The 22,676-nt window shown below is 34.3% G+C and overlaps 1 protein-coding gene across 1 annotated transcript in view; it reads left to right on the top strand.

Annotated features, from left to right (window-relative positions):
- Nucleotides 1-22,676, top strand: part of LOC149770957 (uncharacterized) — a 139,537-nt gene that overhangs the window by 27,529 nt on the left and 89,332 nt on the right. The window contains exon 5 of the mRNA XM_089948941.1: nucleotides 6,335-6,429. Coding sequence (XP_089805067.1) covers nucleotides 6,335-6,429 — 95 coding nt within the window. The remainder of the gene's footprint in view (nucleotides 1-6,334; nucleotides 6,430-22,676) is intronic.

Below are 22,676 nucleotides of genomic sequence, written 5' to 3'. Positions count from 1 at the left end.
TCAATTATTTGTTGTTTCTTTATATATATTTTCTATCCTCCGAAAAACCTGTAGAGCCCAGTACATGTGAAGGGAGAAGCATCCAGCCCATGCACTGGCTGGCACCACCCCTTAGGCAGGGCAGTTAAACGGAACCCATCTCCCACAGTGGTCATTTCTCCTATGGATTATGGGAGGAAATTTATCTATAAGAAAGTTATTTGTTCCAATTACTTTCTCACACCTCAGTGTCATTGTACATGTACTTACATACTCAATCAATTTTTGTGTTGTAGTCTTATCTAGACTGCGGTATAGATACAGTAAATTATTATGATACCTTCCTTTCAAATAAATTATATTCTTCATTTTCTGCTTTATATTTGTTCCACGGAGTAATTAAGTCTGTATTTGTAAAATATTCTCTCCTACATTTCGGACACATGGGAATTTATTTTATCACGTAGTGGTTAAACACAATTTCGCTTGTCAGCCACACATCATTCAAATATTTAAAGAGCATAGTCTGTCTTTTGAGTGATTTATCCCCTCCCCATTTTTCACACATACCCCCATATAATCTCCTAATTTCTTTGTTCAACTTTTCTTAATATGTTTTTAGTGGCGTCCTCCCTCACCCATTAGTACATGTGCTTTTCATCAATTTCACACACTTGCTTCTCATATGTTGTTATGCAGGAGTTCTTTTATTTGTCTTTACCCTCTGGGTAGTTCTAGTTGTTCTGTTAGTGAATTATTTCTGTATACATCTGGTCTATTCCTTAGAGTGAAGCCCAACCAGTAAATTTGGTATACCTGAATTTATCCTTCCCCGCTCCTTGCTTATATATATATATATTCTTTAGGTAAATAGTGCAGTTTTCCGCTCCATAGATAATATATAACTGGCTTGTCTAGTTCTTAGAGCTTTCTATTTTTGAAATCGATCAATATCATCATATAGTTTTTGCCACTTGGGCCCACTCCACTATGCTGAGTAGCATAAGTGCCCAGATGTCTATGTGTTCCATTATTTTTCTCTCTATATTCTTATACTTCTATCCATATTCTTGTTCTCTCTGTATTCTTATACTTGTTTCCCCCCCCAAAGGTTACACCTTGGGCCTTGACCTCATCTTTAATAGGGAGGGGGTGATTTCCCCTCCAGTTCCTTATAATTAAAATTCCAAGTCTTGTTATTAATTTTAGAACCTGATGCCTTCCCAAGGTTTTCAAATATCTTTTCCAGGTGTCTAATGTGATGAAATTGGTACCATCATCAGCATGGTTAGTTCATATTTCAGATCTGGTACAGTATTCCTGCAATGTTTGTTATTTCTTATCTTGTGGCCTAGGATTCTATTGCTATTACATATAATAGCATTAACAGGGGGCAATGGTTCCTGCCTTGCTGAACTTTGATATCAATTTTCTCCATTGTCACACCATTCACCTGTACTTTCGGAAATATTTCATTGAACAGGATTTTGGTCCAATTTTTCATATGTTTTCAAACCCAAATGTTTCTAATACTTTCCCAATAGTTATGTTCTAATCTGTCTAAAGATTTTTCCTGGTCAAAGAGTACAATGGCACCCTTTTTGGCTGGTAATATTTAGGAAGTCGATCATGGTTTGTATGTTCAATATGTTTTTTGGGATATCCCACTCTTTTTCTCTGCAGCTCCGATTTGTTGCTGTTAAGTTTGGCATACTATATATTATACTGTAGGATAAAATCCTACTGAGAAATTTTTAATCAACATTTGGCAAGGAGATGTGTCCAGAGTTTGCTAGTTCATCCCTATCTCCTTTTTCATTGTATAAAATTATTGATCGCATCCTCATTGGTTTTGTCAGTCCCCCCCCCCCAAAAAAAACCCCCAACAAAATAAATATATTACATAACAATTATAAGATTGGTGTTATTTCCTTATTCAATTTTCTTATAAAATCCTTCAGTTAGTCCATAAGTCCCCGGTGATTTCCATTTTGCGATGGAGGCTATTTTTTATTATCTCTCCATCCGATATAAATTCATCACATCGCTCTTTAGTACCATCTGAAATTTGCTTGCATTTTGTATGTTATATAGATATGTATTATCTCTCCCGTGTTGATATTTTGTGAATATAAAGCAATTCGTAATAAATTCCTTTTCATTCTAAGATCGTTTTTTCCTCTATGTATATTGTATTTCCCTCTCTTACTTTATCTAAGCTTCTTCCTTTCTCCCTCCTGGTTTCGTCCCTTTAATACAGTCCTATTACATTTTCATCCAAGTCCATAAATTTCCCTTATGGTTTGAGAACTTGCAAAAGCTGATTTGACAGTCTTTCGTGTTTTCCATTAATAGGGGTGCAATATAAATGTGTCCAATTTACTTTCTTGGTTTAAGCCATTATCATAAATTCTATTAGTAAATTTAGTTTCCTATAAACATCTTGAAGTTCATTTCCTCTTATTATACTGTTCATCCTTTCTTTGAGTAGCAGATCGGTTTGTGTTAATTCTGTTTTTCTGTATATTTCTTCACCCCAACGAGTTATAATATCCCCCACCCTATGATAAAATTTTCAATCTTATAATTTTGTATATATGTTGCCCAATTATCAACACAGACTATTTTCCGATGTTTGGCAGGTAGTTAATGTGTGTGAGAGTGATTTGGATTTTTAGCGTAGCTTTAACAATGTTTCAGCCATATGACTACGATGTCTGCAGTGTGGCAGTTTATAGTGATGCCTAGCACTGGGTCATCATGCCACGAACATGTATCATGATGTCCTACCCAGTCACATTATCCTGACACCAGGCCAACCAGTCCTAACACTAACCTCTTAATGCTGAGCACCAAGTGGGACAGCTGTTAGTACCATTTTTATAAATCTTTGGTATGACTCGGCCGGGGATCGAACCCACGACCCCCCGCATCCGATGCGGATGCTCTTACCACTAGGCCACCGAAGCAGTGCAGCAGGTAGGTAAACATTTAGAATATGACAATCCTTAGTTTTTATGTGAATCATCCTCTCTTTAAAAACATCTTGGAGTTGGTCCCATGATATATGTTCAGCTCTTTTCATGATTAGAGCTACCCCTCCTCTATTTTCTTCTTGATTATTGTTTATTATTACTATCACATTCATTTTTTCTGCAATTTGGGCTTTTACTTCCTTCTATATATTAGGTGTTTCTTGTAGCAGAATTATGTCATAACCATTTCTTTCTTTTATTAAACATTATATTTTGTCATTGTTAATATCATTTATATTAATGCTAGCAATCCAGAGGTTTGGTCCCTCCATTTTCATTATAGTTTGGCATGATGTGTTTATAACATTGGCTATTTTCTTTTTTTGTCTATCCAAATTAATTTTTTTTTGCATGGCCATATTTAGCAAGTCACTTTATTATTTTATTTGTTTCATCATTACTTGAGTTATCACTCCTTATTTCTCCCGATTCCATTGTCCTTTTTTGTATCTTCATTTTTTTCTGATTATATATCCATATCCATTTGTGTTCCGGTCGAGTCTATTTGTTTGAGTTCATTTTTTCCCAATTTTTGTATGTTGTTTTTTGGTCTGTCATATATATCTTGTTCCTTCTGTGTTTTTCCTTCTCATAGGCGAGTATTGTGACATTTTGTTTTCGAATTCGTGTATGAGGTGTTTAATATTTGCATGCTAGATCTGGGGGAGGGGTTTCTCTCTGTTGCATTTCACCCAAGTTTGAATGGGATTGAGATGTTTTCCTCTTCTGGACTTTATTGATCAGCATCGAGGTTAGAGGTTTCAGGCCCAATCAAATCTATTATTCCTTCTTCCATGAGGCTTCATCCTCGATGGAGGATTCCCATTCCTCATACCCTGAGCACTGACTATTGTCTTCTGCTGTCAAAGTTTGCAATAAGCATTCTTATTCTGAACAGGGACAATATCATTCATTCGAGTGGAGCTTGGTAAGAGTTCTCCCCTTTTTTTGGTTTTCCCCTCGAAATTCTCCCTCTCTAAAACTATACCGTTTTTTTTATCTATACTGGACAGGCTCTGCACCTGCATATCAAATGTCCGATTTCCTTCTGGAAGGCTTGGTCCAAGTACTTCACTAGGCCTTGGTTGTTACTCTTAAATTTCCCTTCAGTAAATTCTGTCTGTTGACTTCCTATTTGATTTGCTTTATTTCTCAACTATTGCACGCTGCCGTAACATGTTTTCTATCCCATCCTGTTACTGTTGATTCTTATCTGAGGCCATAGCCGCATTTTCCTCTGTTCAATTACTAAATTTATTTTCAACAGTCTTGGTTTAGGCAGTCACTGGCTGACTGTCCTGTTTGTCACCAACCTCAGGAGGAATTCATTTACATAAAAAACGTTAGAATCTTGGGGTCTTCCCTCTTTCGGACTTGGCTGATTCATACCCTTAATTTTATGTTTTGAAACCAACAACCTGCTGTTATTATGCTTTGCTATACTTTATTTGCAATTTAATCTCAAGTTTGTTTATCATTTACTGGGTCTCTATTTCCACAGGGAGGTTGGGCATGTAAATCTCTGTCTCCTTGGCCTCGACCTCTCATACCATGGGGTGGGAGCACCTTTTTTGTTGTTTGACTCTTTATCTCAATAACCTGTGTTTATTAGTTATGTTGGCAGCCATAACCAGTTCCAGCAGATGTTTGTAAAGAGCTGGAGATGTCGCTCTGTTTTTCGTTTCTAAAGGTCATGGTTTGTGATTTATGTATCCCCCGTCCTCCAATTTGTGGATTTCATATGTGATATTGTTTTATTTGTATTCATTTTTTTAATATCAACTTTTTAATTTTATTATTATTTTTTTTTCGGGGGTGGTGGTTTTGTTTATTTATTCATTTTTTCAGTCAGGGTTGATCTTTGTTTCGTTACGCCATATATTTCGAGTTGTCCCTGCATGCGGGTTCTGAGTTGTTCTCCATTCCCACTCGGTACGCAAGTCGGTTTCCATTCTCAGGTCAATACTTGCAAACACTAGCGCTTGTGATTGTTTTCCTGCCTTGAACCCGACATGCATGAAACTTAGGATTGTACTCGTTTTCCCTTTGCGAAAGTTCAGGGTGAAAGTTTCCGCTCCCATCCCCATTTCGTTATTGTTATTATTTTTGAGTGACTTGCTATATTCATTAAGTCTAGTGTGGTACTGTTTGTGTGTGTTGTGTTGTAACTGCATATGTTCTGTATAGACTGGCACTATCTAGATCATACCTTAAGAGTGTTGGGTTAACTATCTAATTTTCAGTAGTGGCATGGTAGACTTGGTATTAGTCCCTGGGGTGTAGTTCTATCTGTACTTGGATAATTGTGTAATTGCTTTCCAGGCTGGGGTGTAATTAATCATTGGTAGTTAGCGTTCCAAGATTCCGGGAATCATAAGCTAGAAACGAGATTTTAATGGGATAGTTTAGATACAGATTCGTCATATGATGTGTCGTTTAGCAGGTTATTCATATTTGGTTGTGATTTCTGGATTTTTTAATATATACATATTTTTTAATTATTATTTTTAATTTTATTAGGCCATATTATTAATAAAAATCACGTATATTTGGAATATGCATCGGATAACAGTGCTAGAGCCAACTATTTCAGTCAAGTTCGAAATTTGGAATTGATGCATGAAATTAGCAATTTTTTTGCAGTTTTTATATGATGTTTTTCTGGGTTTTTGTGTGCTTGTTTTAATTAGATATGTAGCCAGGTATTTACGATATATAGAGAAATCATAACTTTTTAACCTTTATCAACTTAGATACAAGTATACTTTTTGTACTCTCCCCTTCCCCCACTTAAATGAGAGAACCTTCATATAATTTTCTAGTTGGGTGGCAAAAACAGTTACGAAGGAAAAAGAAGAAAAACAATAATGTCCACCCCACCCACCTGTATATATTTTATTTACAGATTTATTAAGTTTGAAAATGTGAGGACTAATTTTATGAAAATAAAACAAACTTAAATGCAATATTGTGAGTCTGACTGCTAGTAAGTTGATTTTTATTACATGTAATTGGGGTTGAGTCCAGTAGCCTAAAATCTTGTTCAGCATACAAGCTATTTCAAAACACCCCCACCCCACCCCCACGGTCGTTCTGAGATGCTCGCAGTACTTGGCAGATTGAACAAGAAAGAACAGTCTTATCTAGAGCTTCTCGAAATACGTTAGACCAGTGGAGCCCCTGATGTCGCATGAAAATTGAATTGTTCCCAGACATATTTTGCTGTAATCTTTAGTTAGTACAGATTTTAATAAATACCTCATTCAGATTCAGTGTCTTGGTGTATTGCTAATTAGCTGGGACAATTTTTTTTTCTGCAGTAAGTCATAAAGCTTCAGAAGTCCTTGTGAGTGATGAAAGAAAACAACCTGTCATTGAGGAGACAGCCATACAGATAGGACAGGGAAATGTACTGGTAAGTACCTCATACATTCATTTCATATAGTTTACCACACTGTACTGGTGGCTCACTTCCAGTATGACTCGTATGACAATACAGAATTTCTGAAGTATGATATCCATTGATGAGACAACTTTAATACCATTCAAGCATTTTTACTCTTAAATCAAGGTCTATTCTACAGTAGAACAAAAAGTTAGGGGGAGAGGTAATTTCCTTCAGTATTTGAAAGCCAGGAAACATTTAATAAATATCACAGATTGTAAATGAAGACATAAAGGTGGGGCTGGAAAATAATGACATTGCTTGTATTCAGGGCCGTAGACAACGATCACAGGCCCTGGGGTGAGAAATATCTGGGCCTGTCATACTTCTTGTTGAAAAATAAAAGATATAAAATCTTTTATAAAATTAAAACGTGTTGTTTGGCCTGGGCCCCCCTTAAGGGCCCCAGGGATATATCCCCATTTCCCCCTGTCCTTGTTGGCCTTGCTTGTATTTTATTTGGTCAATTTGTTGGCATTACTATTTTACAGCATTATGCTGGTCTGTTTATAAACCAGATAATACGGGATGGCCCATTTTACATCAGTTGGTGCTACTCCTAAACTTCGTAGAGCATTGTCACGAAAGTTTACTGACACATTCATATATCAGACTGCTCTGGTGGCCCATTGGTTAGAGAATCCGCCTCAGAAATGGGAGGTTGTGGGTTCGAACCTCGGCCAAGTCATATCAAAAACTTACGAAACAGGTACTCACAGCTGCCTCTCTAGGCACTCAGCATTAAGAGGTTAGTGTTAAGACTGGTGTCAAGATAATGTGACTGGGTGGAACATCATGCTACATGTCTGCGGCATGATACCCCAGTGCTAGACATCACTATAAACTGCCACACTGCAGAAATCGTAGAGATACGACTGAAAAAGTGTTACAGCTACATTAAAAATCATATTCGCACCCCCCCCCCCACACACACACACACATGCCAAGATATAATTGATCTTAGTGATAGGAAGTGGTTAGATCTTCATAATCGATAATTGGTTCCACTTAACCAGCTGGTAATCGATTATAATTAGTTGCTAAAAGCAAATTGTATTATTTGCTTGTTATACAGTTATATCTTTGATCAAGGGTTCTAGATGTTAATAAATGTACAAGAGTAATCTCTTTTAATAACATGTATAATTTAACCTGATAATGATATTACATTTTTTCTATTGTATTGTGTGTTGATTTTTTTTTCTACAACTTTGTTAAATGAACGCAACCTTTTATGGCTAATGTTGTATGTGTAACTGAAATACTGTAGCAACCCCCCAAAATCCTTTCATTCAAATGTGATGAGTCTAAGTTTAGAGTATAGAAGGACATGGTTTTCTAGTTTGTCATTGTTTACAAATACTACAAGGGATTCTACATTTAAACTGAAACAAATCATCAAAATGTGTTTATATTTAATAGCTCAATAATTTAACAGCTTGATCATGTAATCATGATTTTATGTTCCTAACTATAAAAGTTTGCACCTATGGAAGGAATATCCTATGGTTTTATATATGTAGTTGTAAAGGGAATTAATAATTCAAATCAACTTTACTGGCTGGGAGTTGTACTAGCCTTTGTGCTTCGCATACAATTTAAAAGTATCCTCCCTTCACAACAATCGATTATGGAGTGTCACTATTATCTTATTGGTTTTCTCAAGCAACTGATGATTGATTATAATTGACAATCGGAACAACACTAGTTGATCTTAAATGAAAATGTTGCCACTTGGATATCCACCGTTGCCACCAAAAATACCATCTTGAAATTCGGAATGGAAGATGATATTGGCATGGGATTTTCACAAAAATACTTGCAGTGTCAATTTGGTCGAGATCAAAATGACATCCAATAAACATTTAGCCGTTTTGGCAGCCACCATCTAAATCTTTTTCATACTCCTAGACAAAAAGTTAAATCAGCTGGTCAAAGTTTCCTCTGATCGTTCCCACTACATCTTAATATTTTTTTTAAAAAATATATGCTTGGGTATGGATCATAACGCATTGTCCATCAAAAAGTTGGAATTAACATAAACCACATTGGGGGTAGCTACTTACTAATAAGCCTGGCAAAATTAAATGGCATGACATTCATCCTTATTAGTAAGAATCAATTGGAAGAAATTTCATCTTCTCAAAAATTGCAAATGAAGCATTTATTATGTCTTTCGTTTATTGATAGAAGAGAGGAAACTATTGTTGACAAAATTTGACCTTGTACTCTCTAGTTTTCATGTCGGTCAGTTGAATCTAGCGGCCAATACGTCCATGACAATCAGAGGTCAAATTTTCATGCGACACCAACAGAATCCTCCTTCATAATGGTGTTGTACAAAATAGCAAAAATATTCAATAAAAGTCATGTTTGTGAAAAACAGTAAGATGACACATAATTTTCAATATTTATTCCAAGAACAGCCACAAACCTACTGCTGTCATATCAATTTAAAAAAGCTAGATTTTGCACACAGAGAAAACATTCCAACATGTAGTCACGTGATACTAACTAGAAAAAATATCCAGCATGACCATCTTGTTAGAATCTTGTCAATTTCCTGGTTACTTCATTTGATGTATTGTTGGTCCTGTTGAAAATGGTTATACTTTAACATCATGTCTTCTCGTTACTTATTCTAAGTGATAACTGACACGTAGATTTGGTTTTATACCAGAAAACTCATTGTGATCTCTAGTTGGTCCTAAATAAAATGGTGCTGATCTGACCCTAAATATGTTGGCCAACTTGAAAATTGTTATCGCAGCTGTATCTCTAATAGAAAGTAAATCAAAATGCGGTTTTCTGCAAAATATTTTGATATATTGTTGGGCCTAATGAAAATGGTGCTAATCTATCATCCATTATGGCCTCATTCCAGCTACTGTGAAATATTGTTCTTGCTGCTGATACTAAATAGAGAGTTGTATTAACATAGGGTTTTCAAGGGAAGACTTATGCTGTGTAGTTGGTCACAAACAAATTGTGTTCTTCTGTCATCCAGTATGGCCCAGATGAAGCTATTGTGAAATATTGTTCTTGCTACTCATCCTAACATAAAGTTGTATCGATGTAGGGTTTTCAAGAGAAGACTTATTATCATATGTAGTTAGTGCAACATGAAAACTAAGTCAATATGACATCCAATATGGCCACCATGGGTGACATTTGAAATATGTTGCCATTGAAAGGTATGTCAACTTAAGTGTTTTAGAAGATTTTTTTAATGTTCTGTATGTCCCATATAAATGGACATTCAATAAAAGCATGAGAATATTTTTCTTAAACTTTGTTTTTAGTTTAAAGCTGTTGGGTAGCATTAGTTAGCAAACAATGTAATGCTATGATTTTATTTGATTTATATATTTGTATTGATCATATAAATTGAAGTGCTCAATGCTGTATTGTTCTTGGTTTTGGTAAATGAATGAAGTATGTTGAGATTTGAAGTGTGCTGCTGAGGTGCTAATGTTTGTTATAATTACTAATAATACTGTAGTTACTAAACAAAAATTATAGCTATAAATGGTTATTTTAAATTACTACATGATTATTGGTTTTCAAACACAATGATTTTAACAGCTAAATATATTATTTGAATTTTAAGAGCAGTATAGGCTTGGAAATATTGCAACATACATAGATTTGTTTTGCCAAAATTCTTAACAATGAGTATGTATTCTACTAAAGTTTTGATAATTTCTAGCTTTGAAATGACAACAAAAATACTATCTGGCTTGTCAAGTTTTGAAAACAATTGTCCATGAATTTGCTGGTCATACAAGTAAATAAAGGTCGAGAGGTAGGAAAGTCTGAGTCGAGTAGTTGAATGCATAGATACTGTATAGGTGTATATATAACTTGTGTAATATATTGACTTGTTTGGTTTATAGATATGGTCTTATCTTATTTAATAACCACATACATGAATTGACTTCATGATATATGACTTGAAGTATATTCATTCCATTGCAATTTGACCATTATCACAATGATGTTATATTGCATATCCATTTGCGGACAAATTTCATTGGACTTGAAATTCATAACTCCTTGTTTGTTATTTCTTGAAGCTGTTTAAATGCTGTAATGAACATAAATATCATAAGACATTATAATCTTTACTCAGTCTAATTGCTATAGAAATATAAATTTCATAAATACTACTACTACTAACAATAATAATAATAATAATAATGAGGACTTTGTATAGCGCCTAATCTTTAGAAGCTCTAAGCGCTTTACAGACTTGAAAATATTGCAACAGACAGATATTTGTTTTGCCAAAATTCCTAACAATGAGTATCTATTTTACTTAAGTTTTGATCATCTCTAATTTTGAAATTACAACAAAAATGCTATGAATTATCAAGGTTTGAAAGCAATTGTCCATGAATTTGGTGGTCATAAAAGTAAAAAAATCTAAACTAGAGGTAGAAAAATCCTGAGTCGAGTAGATGAATACATACATTTGTGTGGGTGTACATATAAATGTTGTGATATATTAACCTATGTTTGGTTTATAGATATGGCCTTATCTTATTTAATAACCACATACATGAAATGACTTCATGATATCTAACTTGAAGTATATTCATTCCATTGCAATTTGACCATTATCACAAGGATTGTATATTGCATATTCATTTGCGGACAAATTTCATTGGACTTGAAATTCATAACTTCTTGTTTGTTATTTTTTGATGACGTTTAAATGCTGTAATAAACATAATAAATATAATAATACATTATAATCTTTACTCAGTCTAATTGCTATAGAAATATAAATTTCATAAAAAGTGCTCAACAAATTGAAGACTAGCATGGCATGATTGAGACAAACATTTTGGAAAGAAATACTGAAAAATATATTTGTATATACTTTTCTAAAGAGTATGACTTGAAATTTACCTGCCAGCATGATTCACTTGTTAATACTTACAACATGTATTCTTTTCGCTTTATTGAAAAATAAGTGCATGTTTTATGTTGAATATATTATTGTTTGTAGTTAGGAAATCACATAATGATTGGGTTTTGTTTGCAACAGATTCATTTTTGAACCATTTATTCATGACATAAAAACCATGCTAATTATATACAATTTACAGCATGCTTGCTTTTTGCTTTCTTATGCACCCTTTGGCTTTCAATCATCCTCTGTTTCATGCTAACCTACTTTGTAACATAGCTTCATGGTGAGTGGTACCTTTTCCATTTTCCATATAAGCCATTAGCCAGGAAACCTAGTACAGGACCTGGGGGTTCGGGTTAGAGGATTGGTTTGGTTTGTGGGTTTTAACACCATTTTTAAGTAATGATAGCATATACATGCTGGCAAGTATAGTTGATGGAGGGATGGCCTGGGAGGCTACCAGCAAGCTTTTTCACATACCTAAATTGACTGAGCGGAGACCATTACATGCAGTGGTGAAATGTGTGAGTGATCTGTAAAGATGAGGGCATTAGACCTGACACGGCTACCTGTGGCTCCAGGAGAGGGGTAAATTGTGCTATACAGCAAATGAAATCAGGAATGATAGCCACAGTTATCCTACCATCGTGTGCATCTTTTGCTTATCATCATGTTTATTATACTGATATCCAATAAATATGCATTAACATAGTCTCTATGTCACTCTTTTACACCAGGTATACACGCAGGTGACATATATTCCCAAGAATAGAGGAATCTGTCATACATATGTGTAGCAGACCTGGGTTAAATTACAACATAATTGGTGTAATTGAGTAATTAATTACAATTACAGTGTACATGTATTTGCAACTGTAATTGAAAATCACCAATATTGTGATGTCCCTCAGTAGCATGTGTACAAGTGACATCGGCATTGTGATTGTATATAGTTATTTGTAATTGTAGTACAATCAGATGAATACATGCATGCATACATATCTTAAAATTAATTGAATAACCAAAATCTGATTTTAGGTTCCTCAGTTTTATTGCAAAAAGAATTTAATCAAACTCAACAAAAACAGATGTAAATATGTAATTAAACAATATGTTTAATAATTAAAAATAATTTAAACTATCATCGTATTTGGTTCTACTGGCACAATGTTGAATATCACAGTAAAACAGAAAAATATAAGTTGGGTTTAAAACTAAAATCTCAATTACACCAGTTGAAAAAATAAATAATGAAAATTTAAAATCACTAAACATTCAAATGGCCAGGTAATCTTTGCTATATGAAAATTAAAGCTGTATGTTTATAATGAAGAACAATGTAATTTGTACAGTACCTTAATCATTATTCATTGAACTATACTCACCTCACATGGTACCTAATTTCTTTGTGGAGAAATATAAAAACAAAGCCTTCTACAAACCTTAGGAAATTTTGGAAAAAACGAATCGAAAGCTATGGATGACCCAGAAATGATCCCTAGCAAGGTCACTGCATGAGGTCACACACTGCATTAGAATAAGAAGTAGCAGGAAAACAATTGCCATATGCAGGCTCAAAATAACAGTAAAAAATTATACAACTGATACAGGTATTTATAATGTTAGAGTTGGTTGTATTCACTGCCAACGAATTTTATTGCTGATCGCTCTAAAACATGCTCATCACATCTTAAAACCCCCACAGATGTAACACTGCTGTAATCATGCTAAACTCTCACATTACCCTCTGCTTAATGTGAAGTGTCCTCACAAACATGAAAAAGTACAATACAATATTTTTGCCCTTGTTGAAAAATAAACCTTTTAAACAAATATATAATTGATTCTGACTTATGCAATGAACATAACAACACAAACAGAAAACATTGTGAGTATTGACTGTGTCCTGAGAGCTCAAATCATGCATACATATAACTAGCCATGTAAAAATATGCTGATCACTTTATATAACAAATGTAATTGTTAACTGCTATATCCATAAACCACAAGAACACAAATAAAGACTTTCAGTATGATAATACAGCAGTTAAATGAAACAGTCAATTAGTATAAACCATCAACAGATGAGATGAAATAATTATAAGTGTGACAACTGTAACCATATGACAAGAAACTGAGCATGTAACTCCTAACAACTGAACCTGTGTGTACAATATGAACCCTATTTACTTTTCCATTGATCAATTAAATTTGAACTTGACATTGAATATCATCATCCAAAATGCATAAAGAATTTAAATATCAAATTTATGGAAAATAACTTGTGCACATTAATTAAAACATTTTAAACAGAATAATTTTGTAATCATTGGCATAAAATATATTACATGGGAATACTTAATTCAGTTACTTTGTAAAGACCCTAAATAAATATTCTTTAAAGTTTGTTTATTTGTAAATTTCAGGATCATTCTTTGTGAAAATCATGAGGGCTGTGATTTTCAACAGAGGCCAAAATTAAATGAATTTTAGCATAAGAGCCAGTTAGATGCGATACAGAAAAAACAAATCACTCTCATTCTCTCTCTTTGTATATGCAATATTGTGATGTTAATTGAATGTGTATGATGTTGCCTTTCATCTCTCCTCTTCATTGAATCTTTCTCATCTACTATTTTTCCTCCCCTCTTATCTTTTTTGCTTTTTGTTCTGTTCTCCACCAGGTTCATCCAGTCTATCAATCCATCACTCTCATATGATTTCTCGTTGATGATCTGCAGCAACTCTTCAGTGGTTGCCTTCATTTCATTAAACATTTTAATTTGCTCTTTAGAACTTCTGCTACTTCTCGTGATGCCTTGGCTGAATCTTGTAGCCCATCTCATAACGCCTGTACGGACACACCCATTATCCTGCTGGGGCCAGTGATGACATTGCCCACCTTGTCCATCATTTTATTTGAACATGATTATACTGCTGTCTCTGAGCTGGAACTGGACCATGACTAACTCTTCTACTGCAAGGAAGGCAGCTCCTTATTTGCAACCGTTTCATTCAGACTTGTTCAGTGACCGACTGTAAGTTCAAAACAAACCATGCTTAGTCACAAATGCAGTCTTAGAGATATCTTTGTCCCTAACAAGCACTTGAAAGTATCCTGATGTAAGGTTTAACGTACCGAAAAATCTTGCACCGTAACTGCATCAAGGCATTCATTCACTCTTGGTATAGAAAAAGCATCCACCTTTACACCATTCAGTTTTCTGTAATCTGCCCATGGATGGACGGTACCATTTTTCTTTCTGACCAAAACTATTGGAGATGCCCATGGAGAGCTGGATTCTCTAATTACAGCTTGAACTTTCAGTTTATCAATAACTTCTTTCTCTTCATTAGCAAATGCCACTGGTACACTTCTGAAGGGCTGCTTTATTGGTTTTGTATTCCCTGTGTCAGTTGTGTGTTCTGCAAGATTAGTAAGTTTAGTAAGTCCTTAGTCATTCTCATCTTGAGGGAAAACAACTTCGAAATCAGTGAGTAATTTTGGTACTTCTTTCTGTTGAAGAAACTTTTCTCATCGGATGATTCTCTAGAAATGGCTTTCAAATATTCAGGTATATCTTTTTCTCAGATTTTCTTCTGTGTGCTTCTTTGAGATTGGTTTGCATTCGTGGTTAGAGTTTCCCTTCTTTACATGTATATTTTATATGATCAGCAAGCTTGCTTAGGGTCACTGTATATGCTATCTTTGTCTCATTAGCTTGATACATCTGTTTGCAATGTCATTCCATTCCTAATTTTCATCTTCCGCTAGAGTTACCGTCTTTATGACTGATCCAGGTGAAACTTTCTCATTAGTACCAGTTGTAACAAGATAACCAGGATGGATTTCCATTTCAGTCTTTGTGTGTTTATTTGATGGTCCAATGTTTTTGTATTCTTGTGGAATAGTTCATTGTATGCATGTACTTATGTCTAAGTTCCATGTCTATACGCTTATGGCATGGCTTCCATGACTTTGTGTTTATGGCATGGTTCAGTGTCTGTGCTTGTGGGATGGTTAATTGTATGTGTGTGCTTAAATATGTTCAATGTCTGTTTGTGGTTGTGGCATGGTTCATTATGTGTGTTGATGCCTTAGTTCCATATGCTTGTGGTTAAGTTCCATATCGTGTACCTATGGCATGGCTTCTGTAACAAGATAACTGGGTTGGATTTCGGATTTACAACAGAACACTTGATAGTGATACAAATACAATGTTTAATGATGAATGACTTGAATGAGAAAAGAATCATGATTAATACGTGCGTATATATTATCCAAATATTGGATCAATTAACATAATCCGCACGAACTTAATAATGAAAATACAAAATAACCTTGCACAGTACAAGGACAGGGGTAGAGTGATTCACATTGATTTAACAACGAAAGATTGACATGTGTTATTCAAATTGTAAAACATGTGGTATTTTACTCATATAGTATGTTAGAGTGACTCTGCCAAAGTCATTATTTTTATCCTTGTTGTGCATCAGCGAGTTTTGTGTTGAAGTAGTTCCCCTTTAGATGTAAGGACGGCTCTATCTAGATCAGATTTATTATAGTTGTTTGTTCCTTAGCAATTCGTATTTGTGTTAAAAGAAATTTTTAATAAGTATTTAAGGCTGAAAATAAAGTATTTAGTGTTGACAACAATAAAGTGTCTAAGTGCTTTGTAGTTTGTTTTGTGAATGCATGTGGTGCGTTTGTCTATGTACAAGCACACACACACACACACACACACACACACACACACACATATATATATATTTGCTGGTTGTTATATTATTTTTCATTATTTGATTCTTTGTCTTGTTCATTATTTGTCTTTCACAAAGTCTATAATCCTGTGTGCATAAAATCTGTATCCATTTTGTTGTTTTTCTATATAGTCAGCTCTTGTGATATTTACTTCCTCGGTTTCTTTTTCTGTCATCCAGGTTCGTTGTACTTGTTGATGGTTAGGCTCTGTTAAAAGGTCATGTTTTGTGGGATATACCTCTAAAGAGGTACCAATTTTAAGATTCCAAAATTATGGATTCAACTATGTATAAATTTAATATGTAATCATGAATCGAAGTCCATATGCATTCCTATTTTTTGCCATGGTATTGTAGATTTGTTTTATGGGTTACACTTCCTAAGAAGTAACAAATGATTCACTTTTGCCTTGTGGTCGGGCTTTCCCGCGCAATTTCCTCCCTTACCTCTTACTGATATTACTTCTGTTCTAGTGACAACAGAGTGAATCAGACCACCGACTGACAAGACATTCCAAAACATGTAGATTTAGTCTTGCGGAGAGGCGTTTATACACAGATGATGTAGCTATACATCATATGTGCGCTGGCAGCATTATGTTTTACCCCCTCAAAAACACTTCACAAGATGAACCGAACTCACCATTTTGAAATATTGTACAATATACATAAATCACTCTCGGGTATCGTTGTACACAAAAAAAGGATTTGTGCTATTCCGTGACACCAATGACAGCTCTTTTTTTCCTTGAGACTGATGATGGGAAAGGATTCTCAACCCCCACCTTTACTGTAGCTGTAGCACTAAGATTAACAAGACTAGAAGCCATCACAAGGGGATAACATTTTCATAACGCAGTATTCGTTCATAAAAATATCACATTCACCTTTCTGATCATCAGAATTATGGCGATCAAGAAACACATTTACAATCTGTTCACTCAAACCAGATATGATGCAATTATCAGCTTAACAAACTCGTTTGATTTGATTGTTAGCAATCTGTTGACACTTTATCTCTTTGCCGTCATGAAAAACTTTACTTTCACTCAAAATAATGTCTGCTAGCTTCTGATTAGATTCTTTCATGGCATCAATCTCAAAGAAAACTGCGTCTTCGATTTTAGCAACAATTGCTACTTTATCCATCTTGATAGTGTCTAGTTCTAAGGTGACTTTACACTTCCCATAATCCAGAAGTGGTTCCCCAGTGCTTCATGTACAATACATCCTTTTCTCCTTAATTCTGGTCTTTCAGACTCCTCTGTTTTCTTCTATACATGTTCAGCTAGAACAGTTTTCTCGGCACCAATATCTACTACAAATGTAACTGGGACTCCCTGTGCAAAAACCCATAACATAACTGCCCTTTGACGTTGGTATTCCTCTATGAACATGTATATTGACAGGTATATTAATGTTTGTTCATCAGAAAAATGCTCAATTTAATCACCGAGACCATGTTTCTTTAAAACCTCGACTGTCTTTTGGCCAATGGAGTCACTTCCCATAAAACATTTTCCTGTGCTGGATACCCTTAACTCGGAGCTATTTTTGGAGGTTTTATATGTTGTGGGCTTTCTATCATATCTGTTCTGGTGTCTTGGACATTCACGTTTGAAATGAGAAGGAGTAATACAAATAAAATAGACCTTATTGTATGACTAACTCTGCCTTTGACCATGTGACCCATCTTGGTAACATTGTTTACTTTGTGACCATTATCAAACCTGATGTATGCTGGTTTCCATGGGCATGCATAAGAACTCTGTGTTAAATTAGCAGCATGTTTCTTTATCTCTTCTTGTATAACCTCCTTCAGCTTATCCAAATCAATTGAATCTGTCTTTGAGTCTTTCTTCTCGGTGTTGCCTTTGCCAACTCTTGCAGATTCTTGCACTTTTTTTTATTAAAGACTTTATTCTTATTCTTCCCTGCTGCCCAATTGCAACTCTTTTCTCTGTAGACTGATTTTGATCTTCAGTCACTAGACTACCATCTTTATCAGTATCTGAACACCTTCATTCTTTGACTGCTCGTTTTTTACTCTTCTTGTTTCTATTCTTACATGTTTCTTTGAAGTTAACTATTTGAAAGATAGCTGTCTTTCGGTTCTTTACATACAGTCCTCAAAGTGAAAGTGAGCTTCATCATCTATCAATCTATCAAGGAATCTTCTCAGTAAATCTTCTTGTCTGGTCTCTTCATCACGCTTGACATGCACCTTGTCAAATAACCTCTTTAAATCAGCTTCATACTTTTCTGCAATCTCACCATATTTCTGGTCTCTATGAGTAACTGGGTGCCACATGCTTTTGCAGTTTCAATAATCCTATTTCGACTGGTTAATTCTTTGTGTAATGCATGTAGTCTGTGAGACAATTGTCCATACACAAATTCACCTGCAGCACCTTGTAATCTTGGAAGTAATTCATCTAATTTTTCATCTGATGTCCACCTCTGACGATTGGCAACTTCATCAAAACTATTGAATCACATGGGTGGTAACTTTGAGCTTGTGCTTTTCCTTGTCCTTTACCCTCATAACGCTGATATGATTACTTGCACTAGATGTGTAGATTAATTCACTATCACTCTCTGATGACAGACTTCCTATTTGCAGAGAAATTATCATCATCACCTTGTCCAAAATTCTCAACAGTTCTGTGATTTGTAGTCTTCTGTTCTTTTTCAACTTTCCTTTCATCAGCATTCATTCCATACAAAGCTGCTTGCAGTTCATCTGCAACACCCATAAAAGTGTTACATAACTGGGATACCTTCTTTTCCATCGCTTTCGTAGCTCTGGCTAAGCCCAAATCCTGTAAGGCTGGTTCCATGTACTATTTCTCAAGAAAGCCTTAATATTGTCTGCATCTCTCAAGGTATAACACCGGTATCACTAATACTCCAATATACTGATGCTCTTGGAGTTGATAGACTGCTATTATGACCCAACACACATTCCCCAGCAGGCATCACAGTGTCCATTATAGCTGTAGCTTAGAAAGTAGGAGTGTTACCAACGTCAACTGTACTTTGAGCAAAATGGTTGCCTTTGCAACTTCTTGTATCCACCATAATTGTACTCATGTCATTGGTCATCCTGTTCACTCGTTGAGAACTTGTTTCACATGGCCTATTTCCTTGATGGGTACGGGACCTTATCTGCATCATTTTCTGGAAATCTCTTTCAATGACTTTGAGTTTTCTAAATTACATTTAAAATATTTCCTTATTTAAAATCTATGTATTAATTTATCCTACCCTACCATATGTACACTTTTATTCTAATGCTAAATCTTGGAGACGTAAATTCACTTCACTGGATTTGAATAAAAGTGTCTATTCCCGCCGGTGACGTGTTAGAGAAATCATTTACGTGCTGTGAATTCTTATTCTTGTTACTTCTCCCTCTATAATTTGAAATAGACTTTAATTAAATCAGTTTTATTTAGTACAAGTTTAAATACAAGTCTATTTAATATAATTACCTGTAATTTTGCATTCTGACCTAAAAGGGGGGATTTTTCTTTAAGATAAATGTCAGACCATCCTCCCAATTCTGCCAAGCTTTTAGTTTATATATTCTACGAAATCCCGTAAGGCATACGGAATTCTGCGGAAATCACCGTCAAAAATCTTACCGCCTCTAAGGAATATATTTAAGAAAATAAGACTATTCAATGAAGAATAACATAATTTGTACATTAACTTAAAAAATATTCATTAAATAATAATTACATCACATGGAACACAATTACTTTGTAGAGAAATATAAAAAGAAAGCCTTCTTCAAAGCTGTTTGGGAAGCGCGAACCAATAAATAGTGATGGCCCGGAAGTGAACCCAAACAAGGTCACCGCATTGGAGTAAGGTCAAACACAGCATTAGATTAAGAAGTAACTCCGAGGAAAACAGTTGCCAATGCAGGCTCAACCCAACAAACAGAATGAGAATTTTATAACAGATACAAGCATTTATAATTGTTCCACTAGAGTTGGATGCATTCACTGTCAACGAAGTTCATTGCTGATTGTTCTTAAAATCATGCTCATCACATATCGCCGTACCCCTCCATGTAACACGGCTGTAAGCATGCTAAATGCTGACTATATTGTTCAATTGTAATTGTAATGAAGGTTTAGACTTTTTTAATTGCTCAATTACAAGTCAATTACAAAAGCAAAAATAAATGTCTTTTTTTTAATTCCAAGCAAATTAAAAAAATTGAGAGAAAATACATATGTTAACTGCCAGGTGTTAGACTAATAATATAGGCCTTAACATAGAATAAGCAGTAAAGCTAAGTTTTAGATAAGAAAACTGTAAATGATTTTACTTGGTATACTGTGGGATTTAGACTTCAATTACAATCTAATTAGTGTAATTGAGTAATTAATTAAAATTACACCATGTTTGCAATCACCAGTATTGTGTAACTGTAATTGTAAATCACTAATATGATGTAATTGTAATTGAATATTACCAATATGATGTAATAGTAACTGATATTATTGACTTGGGATTTTCACTTGAAGACTTATTGTGGTATATGGTTGGTTCTAAATGAAAATGAAGCAGATGAGACCTCCAATATGGCTGCCTGGACAGCCATCCTGAACGTCTTGCTACTATTTAATTGAAAGGCACATTGACATGGGTTTACACCAGTAGATTTCTTGTGATATTTAATTGATTCTAAATGAAACTTTAGTGTGAGTCTTAAATCCAGTGTGGTTGTCAAATGGTATTATCTTAGTTTCCTGTAAATTATTTTGATTAGAAAAGCAGCAGTCCGTTGAATGACAATTATTGTGCATTTGAATGTCAGTTTGAAAACAAAACTCTAGTGTTACTTCAGGTATAACCTGTTTCAGCATGTTTTTGTAATATAACTCTCTGATCTGGAATACTAGTCAGGATTTTCAGAATTTCCAGAACTTATAGCTACAAAATAGATTCAACTGACTCTACCAATATGTATCTTCTCCTATTTAATTTGTCATGATGATATGAAAAAAAGTGTTCTCTTTGGAATTTACAAGTTAAGCCATAAACATAGAAATCTAATTCCAAGATAATAATACTAATAACATTTCTCCACTGTTTCAAACGTTTCATGAATTCCTTTTTTATACATCAAATTGGCCAATTTTTAAATAGTTAACATGATATAATTTAATACTTAAGATAAATTGTTTTGCGTCCAAATATCTAAACTCGAAATTGACAGGAAAAGTTAATATGCTTTGCAATGAGTAATTTGGAGGTTCCAGAATTTAATGATTATGACATTTTCTAGATGAAATTTCTTTTTCAGATTTTTAGCTCTGTAACCTTATCTGTGGACACCACGCATTCATATCCCAGCTCATATAGCTTTATAGATGCCCCCTCATGTTTTCTAAAATTAAAGTATTTTATGTCTGTTTATCCCTGTCCATTTATGATGATTAAGTATTTTATCAACAATAATAAAAATAATTTGGAAAATATAATTTTGCATTGAGGTTTTTCTTTGTTTTGTGCTAGTTTCCTTGTGTTATTTGATTAATCCAACATGGGTTTCTTTGTTCATACTCATTTCCCTTCAGGCATGATCCTACTATGCATGGTTTCTTGTCTTTTCCACTTTTAAATCAATAAAAGACCTTTTTGCTCAGAGGTTTGTAGAGTTTGTTAATTTTGACACCATGACGTGGTGTTTGTGGTATTGCATTTGTAATACATTCATTACCCCTTTGTTCTTGTAGGGGATGGGGTTGTCTGAATCAGATCATGTCTTAGACTTTCCAATACAGAGATACTTATAATTATAACCATATGTGTATGTTGCACAGTGTTAATGCCTGCATGTATTTTTATTATTTAAACTTTTACTATTTTTTCCCTTAATTTTTCTTCTTTTTTCTATATGCTATTTTAGCTTGACATTCTGACATGAACTCAAATGATTATTTTGCATGGACATGAATTAAGACAAAGTTAAAGATGTATATTGTTCATGCTTGATGTTGTGAAATGAATGGAAAATGTTTTTGTTGGACTTGATGGAAAACTTGGTAATGTTACTTTTATTGATGTCGTAAAATGGACTGAAACTATTTCTGTTGGACTGAATGGAATACTTGGTTCAGTTACTTTTTCTGTCTTGGGTTTGCTGAATGGATCAAACTTACTGTCATGAATTGTGACTGACAGCATGGTCCATACTGTTAAATCTTTTGAGCTAAGGGTTTTAGTAAAGATTTAAAGTGTTTCTTGAAAACTTGGTAGTATGGATATATATATATATATATATATATATATATATATATATATATATATATATATATATATATATATATATATATATTGGATGATACAAAAGTGGATTAAGATTGCTCAGTTAATGAGTTGAATTGTAAGATAGTCACATGACAATTGTGAAGCTTTAATTTGGTAATGGAACCAAAATTGTTTCGATGTGGATTTAATTGAAACATGATGGTATTAAAGTTCTGGTGGTAATAAACCTTAAGCCCATTAAACA

The sequence above is a fragment of the Sinohyriopsis cumingii genome, unplaced genomic scaffold (genome assembly GCF_028554795.1).
Source record: "Sinohyriopsis cumingii isolate HCF-2022 unplaced genomic scaffold, ASM2855479v2 utg002187l, whole genome shotgun sequence".
Taxonomy (NCBI): Eukaryota; Metazoa; Mollusca; class Bivalvia; order Unionida; family Unionidae; genus Sinohyriopsis; species Sinohyriopsis cumingii.
This window is presented reverse-complemented; position numbering and strand designations above follow the sequence as displayed.